General features: G+C 34.1%; 1 protein-coding gene across 20 annotated transcripts in view; it reads right to left on the bottom strand.

The window, feature by feature from the left end:
• PTPN13 (protein tyrosine phosphatase non-receptor type 13) overlaps positions 1-15,078 on the bottom strand; it is a 233,843-nt gene that overhangs the window by 126,887 nt on the left and 91,878 nt on the right. For all 20 annotated transcript variants that reach the window (XM_032632180.1, XM_032632187.1, XM_032632176.1 and 17 more), the window contains 3 exons: positions 12,357-12,422; positions 10,060-10,245; positions 6,190-6,277 (listed from right to left, as the gene is read on the bottom strand). In XM_032632180.1, coding sequence (XP_032488071.1) covers positions 6,190-6,277; positions 10,060-10,245; positions 12,357-12,422 — 340 coding nt within the window. The remainder of the gene's footprint in view (positions 1-6,189; positions 6,278-10,059; positions 10,246-12,356; positions 12,423-15,078) is intronic.

Below are 15,078 nucleotides of genomic sequence, written 5' to 3'. Positions count from 1 at the left end.
TAGCCTAGGACTGCTTTTCTTTGATTTGGGGGGAAAAAAGGGGACATATCTTTAGGTAGAGACACAGAAAGGTGGATTTCAGCTGGTTATAAACATACTATTCTTAAATCACATATTCCTAACTGGCTGGAGTCTCAATGCGTTTTGTCATGTCAATGATGCTCACTATCTTCAACTACACAACAAGATATGTAATTGCCTGATTAACACTTCACAGGTGGATAAAATACATATGGCATCATACACAGCAATATAGTATCATGGTTGCTTTGTGCTGCTAAAGCACTAGGGAAAAAATTTCACTAATCTGGGAACTCAAAATTAGAGTTCAAATATAGCATCTGGACATATAAATGAGGAAAAACATGGAATTTCAGGCCCTCTTATTAGATGCTTCAGTCTAGTAAACAAGTGAAAACCATCTACTGTTAATACCAGTGTCACCTCAAATAACTATATTTGAGACTAGACAAAATGCAATTTCTTCAGATGCTTTCCAGATCTTTCCAAACATGTGCCCAGGCTATTATAATTACTTTATTAAACAAGCAAAAAGCAGCACTGAAATCATTAATTAAGTTCACCTAATAGCTATGCTCACTACTCATTTTGATCACAGGAAATTAAACTAATGGTATTTCTGAAAGCAATGCCATTGTAGCTACTTTTTAAAAGATTTCAGGTGGAGCTTTCTGTGGTATTTTCCTATCCTGGCAGAGTTAGAAGCTCCTTCATCAGAGCATGCTGGACCTCTATGAAGACATTCTCTCACTGTATTAAAATTAACCATTTTATTACATATCTGTCATCACTCCTACTCATTTCCTCACCCCCACCCCCAACTGGAACAATAACATAAGGGATCATGTCTTACTTGTTTTTGTATTTACTGTTCCTGATAAAAGAAATTCCAAAAAAAATGCTTGCAGAATGGACTGGTTATATAACTTTTGAAACCTTTTAAAGTCAATTTAGGTAGCATAATCTACCAGAAAGATTACTGTCAAAAGATGGGGTTTTAACTAGCTTTGTCATTCAATCTCTGAGCTGGGGCAGGCCACTTAATTTGTTTCTCACTTCCTTCATCTACAAAAATGTGGATATAATTTGTTACGTCTTCTTCTTAGAGGTGACAGGATAAACAAACTAACCCATTTGAACTATTATGAGCTCTTCTGAACAAGTAGCAACATAAAGTTCTAAATTTTGTTTCTATTTTATTTTTCTCAGCATATAATTATCTGAGGGAGAATTTAAGTTATTTTGAGAGAAAGTCATAAAACCAGAAATCAAAAGATCTCCTGGAAAAGTTTTAGGTTCTATAATTTAAAAAATCAAGTTATTCAGAACAGAACAATTAGTGACTATAGGTAGATTTTTCCACCTTTAAAGATGCTCTGAGTTCAGAAACAGTTTATAGACAACATTAGATTATATACAATTATAAGTATTCAAATTTAAAATGAAACCACAAACATTTTCTTTCAGAGGGTGCGTAGTTTGCTAAAAAGTAAATGGCAAACAATAAATAAATGTTGAAGAGCTATGAATAAAAGATTTTAAGATCATAAAGAGTATTCATAATATAACATTCCAGTTATTAAATTAAATTGAAAAAATCTTCCTTGTAAAGTACATTGTGTTTTAACTATTTTTGTTATTTATGATGAACATTATCCTTAATGGGATATCATCATTCATCTTTCTCCTCACACTGAGTCTCAAAAAATTCACAGCATCTCTTAGAAGCTAACTTCAAAATGACATTTCAGTATTAAAAGAGGCTCCCCAATTCCCCATCTGTCTTCACAAATGTGTTCAGGTACATAAAAAAAGAAACATGATATTATCAATACACCCAAGTTCTGAAGCACTATCATGCTGATCTGATCAAGGTGTAGGTTTCCACCTTAAGCTTTCCTGGCAGGAAATGTTTGATTTCTTTCTGCTTAGTGAAGCTTTTATCAGCATTGACAGTATTATATAACAGAGTGGAGGCACACAGCCCACTAGTTTAGGCCTTAGCTTCTGTAACAGATCTCAGAGGTAAGATGTAAGGAGAGACCTTTTATGGTCATTTACTCATAAATGAAAAATTTTATTGTTAAGTTTTAGTTGAACAATCAGATCACTTAGATATGAGGCATTATGTCTAAAATTGCTTACTTCTTTTAGTCTAATTCTGTATCTCACTGCCCATCTTGACATTTTATTTATTGAGAACAGTGGTCAGGAATGTAATAAACTAAGTTATCACTACATAAAGGCTTTAGGTTGGTCTGCATCAAAGAGAATGCCTTACTACTAATGTAATACGACAACGTTGCGTTGCTGCAAGTGACCACTGACAGTTAAGAACTGACACTGCCCAAAGGTAACACCAGTGTCCTGAAGAATATTTCTTCTTCATGAGTTAATTTTTTTAATCTTAAGAGTTATATTAATAAGTGTGTGCCACTGACTATTAGTTCCTAATTGCTTCTGTCTGGTAATGTCTGTAATTAGTATACTGTGTGGATTCTGTCCTTGAGATGTGGTTTTACAAATTTATTAAAGATAAATTAAAAGAGACTTTGAGCAGTAATATTTTCCTTACTGCTTAGCAGTAAGCAATGGCTAAGACAGGCTGAGGATCCAAAAGGCTATTGTTTCTTTAAGTATAAGGACCTCTAGTTCTACCCCAACTACAGGAACTAATTTAGGTTTATCCTGAGTGACACATTGTAATTCCTTACAAATTCTCTTGAGTTTAGATATTGGTGAGATTGTACTCTCCAATAAGAAGATAGGATTATTAGAGAATTAAAATCTATGGACAGTCTATTTACAGATTTCTCTGTTAATTTTCTTAAGTTACTACAGTCACTTCTAGATTATCTGCATTTGGACAGTCTATTAGTCATAAGAATTCTAGAGCACTATTAGACAGTAATACTAAGTCTTAATATTACAAAAACAAAGTCATAGATAAAAGGCATTAATACTTTGGTTTAAAACTTCTGATACATTTGTTGTTATAATAAAATAGTCTAATAACATGAGCCAAGATGGTGAACTAAACTACCAGTTTATTTTTTACTCTGCACACAACTTAATGCTTAAAATAGGCTATCTAAAAAATTAAATCATAGTCTCATATATTTCTTTTCAGAACCATTAACATTTTAATACAAATGTATTACTATATCTAATATTTTTATAAAACTTTTTCTCATACTCATTCAATCAACAAACATTCATTTAACATGTACAAAAACTAACATGCTTAATAGTGGATTGTCCCCATCTCTAGCATCTATGTGTCCAGGAAGCTTAATTTTGTATATGGTTTTCACAAATATATGTATATATGTAAATGACAAGTAAATAACCTGCTATTTAAAATATGCTATAGATAAAATGTATAACCAACAAGGAATTACTGTATATCACAGGGAACTCTGCTCAATACTCTGTAATAACCTAAATGGGAAAAGAATTTGAAAAAGAATAGATACATGTGTATGTATTGATATAACTGAATCACTTTGCTGTACACCTGAAACTAACACAACACTGTTAATCAACTATACTCCAATACAAAATTAAAAAAATAAAACAAAATAACTTACCAGTAAAAAAAAAAAGTATGTTATAGAGTTGGCATAGATTCATTTCAATCTCTATTGCTACCTCTAAAATGTTACATAACAATTGATGTCTGAAACAATAAGACTCTGAATCATTGAAAGTAATATAATCTAAACTATGTTAACACTTGTGAGTCTTTAAAATTTGATAAACTAAATATGGCGGGGTGATCTTTTTCTGCAGATTCTGTAGATTCATGATGAAGAGGGATAGAATGGGGGGGGTCTCATATATTTGGGAACATTTTTTATTCTTAGAAAAAACAAACTATCTTTAAAAATTTATAATAGTATAACATATTTACTAAATCAACAAGTAACAACCAAGCATACAAACTTCAGTTTCATATCCTGGCCACTTAATGACAGCAGGAGATGACAGAAGGGAACTACAAAAAGAGAGAAAGAACAGGAAAGAGAAATAAGGAAGCAAGGAGGAGGGGAGAAAGGGAGATAAGAGGAGAATAAGAAGGGAGGAAGAAATATAAAGATGATAAATAAGAGAAACAAATAATTTCTTTTAAATCTAATGTTTACTTATTAAAGTATTCACTGTGGACCTCCCTGGTGGCGCAGTGGTTAAGAATCTGCCTGCCAATGCAGAGGACATGGGTTCGATCCCTGGTCCGGGAAGATCCTACATGCCGTGGAGCAACTAAGTCCATGTGCCACAACTACTGAGGCTGTGCTCTAGAGCCTGAGTGCCGCAACTACTGAGCCCATGTGCCGCAACTACTGAAGCCCTCATGCTCTAGGGCTCATGTGCTGCAACTACTGAGCCTGCGTGCTGCAACTACTGAAGCCCACGCGCCTAGAGCCCGTGCTCCACAACAAGAGAAGCCACGGCAATGAGAAGCCCGAGCACCGCAACAAAGAGTAGCCCCCACTCTCTGCAACTAGAGAAAGCCTGCACACAGCAACGAAGACCCAACGCAGCCAAAAAAAAAAAAATTCATTGTGTCTCCTTGAAAAAGACTCATTCTATTCTAAAACAGGGAACTGATTCAAAATTTGATAGATTAACAAAGTGCTGCTATTCTTAGCACCAAGGTTTACATGATATCTTACCTCAAATCCTAGTATTGTTTTAAGATAAAAGAAAACAGATTTTTACCTATGAGAGGAAGGTGTCTATATATATAAGGACGTAAGTATAGTAAGAAAACACAAGGAAGGGTTAAAAATACTTTTTTTTAAATTGCCATCAAAGCATTGTAAAAACTAAGTTAAGCAAAGTCTGCCTTCTTTTCTGACCCATGCATAAACTAATAATATATGTATTAGAAACAACTTTATGTAACCCGAAGTAAATTGACTATATTGATGATATGAAAGCTAAGTACCTTTTCAGAAAAACAATCCTTATTCTCAATAAATAAAATGAAAGTACCAAAACAGACACAGAACTAACTGCATTATTACAGAATCACTCCATTAGAAATGATTTCATTTCTTTTCTTTGACTTCTTAAGATAAGCAGTACACTTGCTTAGGGCATATCCTTCCCTCTCAGACATGAGTTCTGAATTCTGCAAAACTTTTAGTCCGGATAATCAAATGTCTATATTTAGTTTTCACAATGAGAGTTTCTCATAGGTTTTAAATAAGATAGCTGTGCTCTGATTATCTAATTAAGCAGTTAAACATCTTAACATTTTAATCTGACTATATCAATTAGAATGTTTTATTAGAATATATTTAAGCAATATTTACATTTACTTTAACCCCAGCTTCAAGACTTAAGACAATAAAATATTTCACCCACAAAATATTTTTGTTAATGTTTAAGTTATAATTATCAATATTGCTTGATGAAAAGAGAACAAAGATAATCAACAAAAACAAAAGTTCATTTTATAAATAAGCCAAGCTTGAAACTTACCACTGAAAAATAAGCTTTCAGATAAAAATTTAGTTTTTCTACTTCCATTTCTTGTGTTTTGAATTTCTATTCATTTCCTTAAAAAATCAATTTAATAACTATGTAGAACCTATAATTATCTAATGCTACTGGCAAATAGCAAAACCACTCTTCATCAGTCTCTACTTAGTCAGCATCATATAACCTAAGTTAGTATTTGGTAACTCTAAGTCATGAAATTCGTTGGTCATAAAATCAATTTAGTGGGGTGCGATTAGCATTAAAAAAAGAAACAGATTAGAAAATAACAGTATGCAACAAGAATAATGTTGCTTTCTGAAACCTTTGTTTTAGTAGCATTTATGTTCATAAATATGTGTTTTGTCGTACTTTAAAATGTATTTTTAATACAAAATACCATGATAAAGTAAAAAATGATATTATTGCTACAATAACAATACTGGGAAAGAAATTATTTACCATGGTGTCCTGATTGTATTAACATTTTCTGCATAACTATTGTGGATTTATATATTAATACACATAGCATTCCTTATCTGTACGGTGCCTCCACTTTGCACTCTTATGTTATGATTATGGTCACAATTACCAGATTTCCAAGCTAGGTTAAGTATGATTTTGTAAAGGAAACAATAACTAAGGTTAAAGCCTAAAAGTTTCCTATTAATATACTCTTACCTGTTGGTAATCCTTTTCCTCTCAATCGGTCTCGGATAGTCTGGCTTCGATCAGGCTTTTGCTCACTGTTACGGGAAAGCTGATCCGTCTGTACATAGGTAATCAAAAGTCAAGTTTGACAATAGAATCTCCCTTTTATTTTCATGGTAATTGTCTACAGAATGACACCAGTTAGATAATTTTTGGAGAGGATAACATTTAAGTAAAAACACTCCAAGTCTGCTATTGTTAATATATATTCCTTGGATAAGATTTATGTAGCTTAGTTTAGGCCAATTCATCTTCAGGAAATAAAAGCCAAGAAACATCTGTCAAAGACGAATCTGCTAACTAGGGAACAAAATTAGCCAAATTAAAGTAGTTAAAATGAGTTCCATTTCAAAACAACACACTTGAAGTATTCTTTTTTTTTCCAAACTGATAACCACTTTCACCTCTCAAGTGTGACTATAATTTTAAAACCATATTAATTCTGGTATGATAAAGCTCTCTCCTAATTGCAACTATGCACTGAGGGTGCTGATTTAAATTATTTTCGAAAATAATTTTCTAGATTTTGCCTGCCAGAAATTACATTTGAGAAATATTTTAAACTAAATAGACATATTGAGGGATGACAAATTTAAATCAATGCTCTTTTGAGACACTTTAGAACAAAACGTTTAAGTAGTCTTAAACTTTAATAACTTCAACCGAGGGCACTTGTTTAAAACAAAGCACATCAAATTCCACATTACAAGGGGTGAAATGTTAGAATACTGAGTTTATTCAGCTGATCAATTAGAGTAGAAACTTCAAGAAATAAATGTAAGGAGAGAGAATGGTGAAGAGAAATTACTTAACTCTGGCACCAAGAACATGCACACTTATCTGTTTACACACACACACACACACACACACATTTTAATATTCCTCCATGAGTGAAACTTATTTAAGTATGCATTAAAAATCCATTTAAGGTAGTATTCGAGGTATTATGCTTCCTACCTATAAGAAGACTTAAATGGAACTATTTCTGAAATGATGTTATCATTTAAGTTATATAAATAATACTGGTCCACATTGCACTATATTGGCAGTAACTGAAGAGATAAAATCCTGTATCATCTTTGTGAATTCCTGCATTGACACTACTATTAATAATAGTTGTCATTTACTGAGCAATTACTATAAAGCAGGCACTACCTTAAGGGCTTTACAATACTTTATGTTAATTATCCAAAAGCCTCGTGTGGTATATATTATTATTATCTTCATATTACAATAAAGGGAGAAATAGCAAGGAAAAATTCTAAGGACCTTGAAGCAGCTCATCAACATTGAAATAATTATTTTCAAAACTGTTCAGTAATATGGGTGGATGGTATGTACCATTATTCCTATTTTACAGGTAAGTAAAATTGAGGTCAAACATGCTATATAAATCAGTGGAAAACCCAGGACAACTAAGCTGGACTACTGACTTTTACTCTATGCTAATTAATTTTAAGTAAGTAAGTAAGAATTATAGTCACTTGTAGTGAATTTCACACTGAGTGAAAGACTAACTCGTTCTGTCAGCGACTGGAGGCAATGACAGCTTCCAAGGAGCATAATGGCTGACAGCTAATGGCTTTGGGGTCAGAGAGATCCAGATTCCAATTGTGTCTCTGTCATTTACCATGTGTGTGGCCATGGGCAAGTTATTTAATCTATTTGAGCCCCAGTTTCATTATCTCTAAAATGAGGATGAAATTATCTCTTGCAACCTGGGGTTGTGATGAATAAATGTGAAAAAGCACATAAGTCATTCAGCACAGTGCCTGGCACAAAGTAAACACTTAAAAAATGGTAGCTGTGGGCTTCCCTGGTGGCGCAGTGGTTGAGAGTCCGCCTGCTGATGCAGGGGACGCAGGTTTGTGCCCCAGTCCGGGAAGATCCCACATGCCACAGAGCGGCTGGGCCCGTGAGCCATGGTTGCTGAGCCTGCGCGTCGGGAGCCTGTGCTCTGCAACAGGAGAGGCCACAACAGTGACAGGCCCGTGTACCGCAAAAAAAAAAAAAAAAAAAAAAAAAAAAAAGGTAGCTGTGAGAGTTACTTCTGCCCAGTGATGTCCAGGAGACTGGCAAGAGCAATGGATGAAGGGAGTGTTATTATTTCTACTTAGAAAGGCAGGCTCTCTACATGCTGATTCCAACTGACCTTTCTATTCTTCTCTCCCACTAAACAACCCCACAGCACACCCCATATCAGACTTATTACTGTTCCTCAAACATCCTGCTCTTTCCCATCTCACAGCATTTGTGCAAGTTTACTTCCCTCTGCCTGGATTACCCTTTCTATCTAGTCTACAGGATCCAGCTCAAAGTGCTATCTTTCAACCCAGTCATTACTTGTATCCTTTCCCCTCAAAATCTCATAGCTTTTAAATCCCTGGCTGATTAATAGGAAACATAAGTCCCATAAAGTGAAGGAGTTAGTACAGATCAACGTTCCTCAGAGCGAGTTTTTACAGAATATCAGTATTATGAGAAGATCTGTGAAAAAAGGCCAATATAAGTTTGGGAAATGTTTCACCTGTGTGCCTATCCCTCTTGAGGGTTAGTAATACACCTTAGTGTATTAAAGGCTCTGGGAAGTTCTACGGTGAAAATATACTTAATTTTCCTAAAATAGTTTTTCCTCAACTTTATTTGACCATAGAGAAAATTTTTTAAACAAAAATATATTTCAAAATATCTGGGAAACTTTGGTCTGAATAGAAGATCAAAGTTTTAGTAGCTTTATCTTTGTTCCAAAAAAAAAAAATCACATACAGGAATATAAACAAATAAATCAGCTCTAGTTAAGGAGGGGAAATAAACAGCCGAGAACTCTCTTCACTTAGCCTCTACTACCTCCCTTCCTCTGACTACAGAATCGCAAAGGCTCCTTGGGGTACAGTTTACAAACCATCTGCCTAGAAGACTTTATGAGCCTGTTTCTTATCAACTGGCAAAGCATGTGGAATTTGGATATACCCCTGACAGCCATACGACATCCTGGTTAAGACGGCAGAACTAAACCCTTAGGGATGAGGAATTAAGAGGAAGCCAGCAAGAACCCTGTGTGACAGCGGTAAATCTATCCAAAGCCTACATAAAGGAGGGGGACTCAGGCACCATAACCTAAAGGGTCAGAGCAGATAAAGTTTAGACCTACATCAAATATCAAAAACCAAGGGGGCGGGTCCCAAACTGGAGCAAATGGGATAGAATATAGCTTAAGAAATGCAGCAATGGGACTATTAGATATAGAGATTGTTAGTCCTGGGATTCTTCATATCTAAGACAAGAGAGAAAATAAAGGAGTCCCAGTTTTGGGACAATCTAGTAGGGATCCAAGCATGCATCCCTCTTACATACCAGGTGCCAATGTCCAAAGAAGGTAGGGAGGGTTTGAGAATACCTAAGAGGTCCAGACTAATAAGTGAGCATGAAAGAGGTATAAAGCAACAGAAAGTGCACTTAAATAATTCTAAAACCCATTTTGCATGTCCATACGACTTTCACAGTAGGTAGAATCACTTACTGAAAGCTCCATAGGAAAAGATGTAAGAAAAGAGTAAAGAAGACTTCTCAGTTCTAACATGCTGTGATTCTATAATACCTGCTAGAATAAAGTTCTAAAAACAGACTAACTCCCATAAAATCTAGGAGACTAAATTATTGCAATGGGTTTCTAGATTTTTAAGTACTGTTTCAAATAAACAATTAACATTAGAACCTGAAATTCAATCTCCTGTTCCTAGTCTTCACTGAGAAAATGCTATCCATATTTAAAGAAAATTTTGTGAAATGCTACTAAATTTTAAAGTATGACTATAGGAACCAATTGGAACTGTGGCTTACCCCAGAAAGATTTCCCAGAACCAGTTTTACCAACTGCTTCACGTAGGAAAATGAGGGTGCACAATTGCTATTCCTAATGTGGGCACTGCAAGCGTCCAGGACAGTCCGAACAGAAACCCGAGCATAAATAACATCCTCACACATTCCAAGCAGTATACTGTTGAGATGATCTCCAAGCTTGATAGGCTGCATACAAAGAAAGAAAAGGTAATGTTGGCAAGTGTGAGTAAATCTAACTAACATGAGAGAAACCATTCCAAGAGTCACAGGAACCACACCAAACACACCTAGAGGAAATAAATTTCTTACCTAGTAGCATGTACATTTGACTGCATTTTACATTTTTATAATCCAAAAATTTTATTAGCAGAAGTTGGTTAACAGACATCTCCTAAGGTAGGAGGTATTACAGAAAAACTCTGAGGTGTTTTGGTATGATTAAGAAATGGAATGTTTTGGTTATCCAAGTATTTTGGTAAGCAGTTTATATATATACACTACTTGGGGGGAATAAACAATTTCCTAACATTTCAAAAAAGGAATATATTTGATATAAATTTAATGTAATTTGACACTCATGATAACTTAGAAGAGATTTCAAATACTGCAATGACTCAAGGTCATTTAAATATAAGTTGTCATTATGCTGGTGAAACAGAAGCCAAAATATGAGGTTTTTTTTTAATTAGTTGACATAATTTATAGAATATTATATCTAAATGTCCAATAATACCAAGAAATGCAAATTAAAACCACAGAAAGAAGCCACTATATATATATACTCAGTAGAATGGTTAAAATAAAAGACTGATAATACGAAGTAGTGGTGAGGAGAAAAGCATTGCTTATGGGAGTTTGAACTGGTACATCCACTTTGGTTTAAACATATGCTTTACCTGTGACCCTTCCCTTCCACTTCTCATCCATTTGGGTATTATATTTCATATTTTAGAGCTCAGCTTAGCAGCAATGTCCTTTAATAAACCTATTCTAACCCTCCAAGTCTAGTTAGAGGCTCCAATGCTTGGTCTTCCATAGCACCCTCCATTTTCCCTAACATAGCATTTGTCACATTGCATTGTAATTGGTTATTTTGGTTGTCTGTACCTGTGATAGGACTCCACAGACTTGGGACATTATATTCCTAGTGTCTGGTACAGTGTCTGACATAAGGTAGGTGCTTAATAAATACTTCTGAATTAATATTAAATATTTCCAAAACAGTTATGATATCTGACAGTAAAATAGAAGTAAATGTTTGTACTTCCCATCCAATTTACACATTATAGATATATTGACTTTATTTTCAGTTACCAGAAAAGAGAAAGTGTTAAATTATAGGCTGTGATCACATTTTACATGTAAGTTAGGTTCTATAAAATGACCCTATTATTTCCAGTAATAATTTAAGTTTCTCATTTATATTTATAGAATTGAAACTGAAGAAAGTAAATATACAGTATTTTTCATGATGTAAAATGAAACCAAACCAAGTTGAAGACTATCATTCATTTTTCATGGATCTTAAGATGTCTGAATTTTAGAATAAAAGCCTAAAATACTTACTGCTTCTTAATTTGATAAAAAAAAAACAAAAAACAAAAACACACTTAGTTACTTTTGTTTGGAGTCCTAAATGCCTAAAATGACACAATTCTGTATGCTACATCTTTGATGAAATACACTTATTTTTAAATTTTTGATTATATTTATTACTATGTTTACTATTGTGTCTTCAGGAAAACAGTTATTTTAGAAAATAAAGACTAGAAGCAGCCCAATGATCATCAGAGCCTAAGACCCCACAAGTTACTTTAATATCTGTGTCTGCTGCTGCAGGAGTAGTGAAGTATGATTTTGAAGTGACAAGAGAAAAAGTAATGAAGTATAAACTCTGAGACATAGTTAGAGCTACTATTATTCCTACAGTTTTTGCATCAAAAAAGGTTATCACTTCCTGTTCAAGAATGAATCATCAAAGAAATTTACAATCCCCCTTTATCAGTCATTAAATTAAAAGAAATAAAGTGGACTCCCATTTCTCTCGCTATAATTTTGAAGACGCTACTATATTTCGCAGAGTGAACTGTTGAAACAGGTAGTGACTGCTATAATTCTAAGAACAGTCTAAGAAAAATAATTTAGTACTTTATTATTTCATTCTGAGAGTGTGACATTATTAATGTGAACAACCAGTATAGAAACACTGGTGTGCCTGACAACACACTGTAGAACACATAAATACACAGAACTTCTTAAAAAGTGTAAAGTTGTACAAATGTGACAACTTGACTTACTTGGCTCTGAGGTACTTCATGATCAGCCCCCCAATACAATGCCATTCCAAGAGAATAAATATGGATCTAGGAACAGAATTTAAAAAAAAAATCATTTTATGTAAAAACTTAATTTAGCAAGTACTATATATTCATGACTTTGCTCCAAAGAGAGTGCAACACATGATTTGAGAAAATCATCATTTCATATTTTGCATTAAAGTATGTGAGAGCTTAAAACAGAAAATAAGACTGGAAATGATCAGAACAGACTTTTTTTTTTTCCCCGCAACTTTCTAGACTGTCTGCTATGAGTAATCAATTTTATTAGTTCTTACTTAAAGTTTCTTTATGAAAGCTCAAGCAAATATGAATAGTCTTACTTTCCCCTTCTTTTACAAAAGGTCAGAAATTTAAAAAATTACGACACCTTGCAGTTTTAATTTAACAAGACAGCCATTTCCATATCAATGTTTAGAGATCTCATTCTTTTTACTGCTGCATAGAACTCCATTTTGTGGCTATAGTATTGTTTACTTAACTGATCTGTTATTAATGGGCAATTAGAATTTTCCTAAACTTTTGCTATTATAAATAATGTTTTAGCAAACAGCCTTGTGATGTCATTTTGTACGTGCAGGTATTCCTCTTGAATTGACTCTCTTAGATTATGAATAAAAGAGTAAATCATCTATAGTTTTGATACATTTTGTCAGATTTTCCCCACAGACGTTTTATCATTTTGCATTTCTACCAGCAACATATGATTTTTTCACAAGCCTTATTCATAGAATGTGTTATGAAGATTTGGATTTTTACCAAACTGAAAAGAGAAAAAAAATCTCATTGCAGTTTTGATTAGCATTTTTCTTACTAAGAATGGATGGGGTAGCAGTAGATAAGAGAAAAAAGTTGGGTCAGAAAAGATTCCTTTTTCATTGTTTGTTTGCTTCTTAAAGACTGAAGAAAGGACAACATAATTTTATGCTGGTAGGAATGATCCAACAGGGAAAACTGGAACCGCAGAAGAGAGAGGAGACTGTTGGGAGAACACTGCTGAGTAAGCGGGAGGAAGTGGAAGCTAATGCACAAATGAAGGAGTTGGCTTGACACCTCTGTCACAGTTCTTCTGAAGTAGGGAAGCAAAGAATATGAAAATTTATGTAGGTAGTCCAGTTGTGGTATCTTGGGAGAAGTCTCCTGATTGCTTCTACTTTTTTTCCCCTGTGAAACAGGGAGCAAGATTATCAGCCTGAAGTGAGGACAGTTAATCCTTATAAGTAATCATTCTCCAGTTCCCCTGTTAAGCGATTTCAGAGCTAGACTTTTAGCCCATCTCCACCAGTACTGAATAATCTTACCACGAGCATTTTTTTGCACCAATCTTACTCCAGGGCCATCTTATTTTCTTGTCTTTATTTTTTGTTTTCATTTTGCCCTTATTTTCTCACCTGTATTTTTTAATTATACAAACTGTCTCAAATCCTCTTTAGATATAGGTGAGGTAAATACAAATAAAACTGGGTATCCTTACAATCTCACAGCATTTTAATCTATTCCTAGTATTGCCTCCTAAATTATTCCTAAATTACAGATTAGTTTTTCCTCTTTTCAAATATTTTCATGGCTCCCAATTTTCAAAAATCCAAATTCTTTTTTTTTGTGTGTGTGTGTGGTATGCGGGCCTCTCACTGTTGTGGCCTCTCCCGTTGCGGGGCACAGGCTCCGGACGTGCAGGCCCAGCGGCCATGGCTCACGGGCCTAGCCGCTCCGCGGCATGTGGGATCTTCCCAGACTGGGGCACGAAGCCATGCCCCCTGCATCGGCAGGCGGACTCTCAACCACTGTGCCACCAGGGAAGCCCCCAAAATCCAAATTCTTTATGATGATATGCAAGGCTCACTCTGACCTGCCTCTAGCTCCATTTCCAGGTTTTTAAGTTTTCCTTCAATTATCACTCCTACCTCTATCACACTTCAAAACTACTATATAATTCTCTGTTGACAAAATAAATCTTTCTCTTTCCCAGTGTTTCTTGAGCAGTTCTTCCTACCAAGAATTTCTTTTTTCATCTGTCAGTAAAAGTTCCACCCATTATTAATAGTCCAGAGATGATGTTATCTATTATGTATGTTATATAAATCTTCTCAAACAGGATAAAGCATTCCCTTATAAGATGGTTATTATTTAATTTGTATCTCTAATGAAACAGTTAACTAATACTACCTGTAACATAGTTAAGATGTGTCCTTGAGAAAGCCTTTTTAACACATCTTAATAACCCTCTTAGCAGTTAACACAGAACTTGTACATAATAGATATTCAATACATGCCTACTGAATTCAATTAAATGTGCATAAAGTTCAAGGCAGCATGATGTAGGCTATTTGTATCATATTTCTGTTTAGAATTCAAAGAACCTCACATGGGAACACCTTTTCAAAGAGTCTCATATATGAAAAACATTTTTCATACCTTTAGCAAAAATGACTAATTGCATACTCAAATATATTTCTCTTAATATATTAATTTTGATTTGTGATCCTTTGAGATACTGGTAGTATTTTAAGATTCTTTACTACATTTACTTGTCAGGAGGCTAATTAAGTTATTTTATTTTAATAATTTTTATACAAGACTATATAAAATTATTAACATCATTTTTAAAACTAGGTTATAAAATTATACATCTGTTGATCATTTATGTATATCGTATAATGATTAATTTTATGTGTCAACTTGA

The sequence above is a fragment of the Phocoena sinus genome, chromosome 5 (assembly GCF_008692025.1).
Source record: "Phocoena sinus isolate mPhoSin1 chromosome 5, mPhoSin1.pri, whole genome shotgun sequence".
Taxonomy (NCBI): Eukaryota; Metazoa; Chordata; class Mammalia; order Artiodactyla; family Phocoenidae; genus Phocoena; species Phocoena sinus.
Note: the sequence above shows the minus strand (reverse complement) of the source record. Positions and strands in the feature narration are given on the sequence as shown.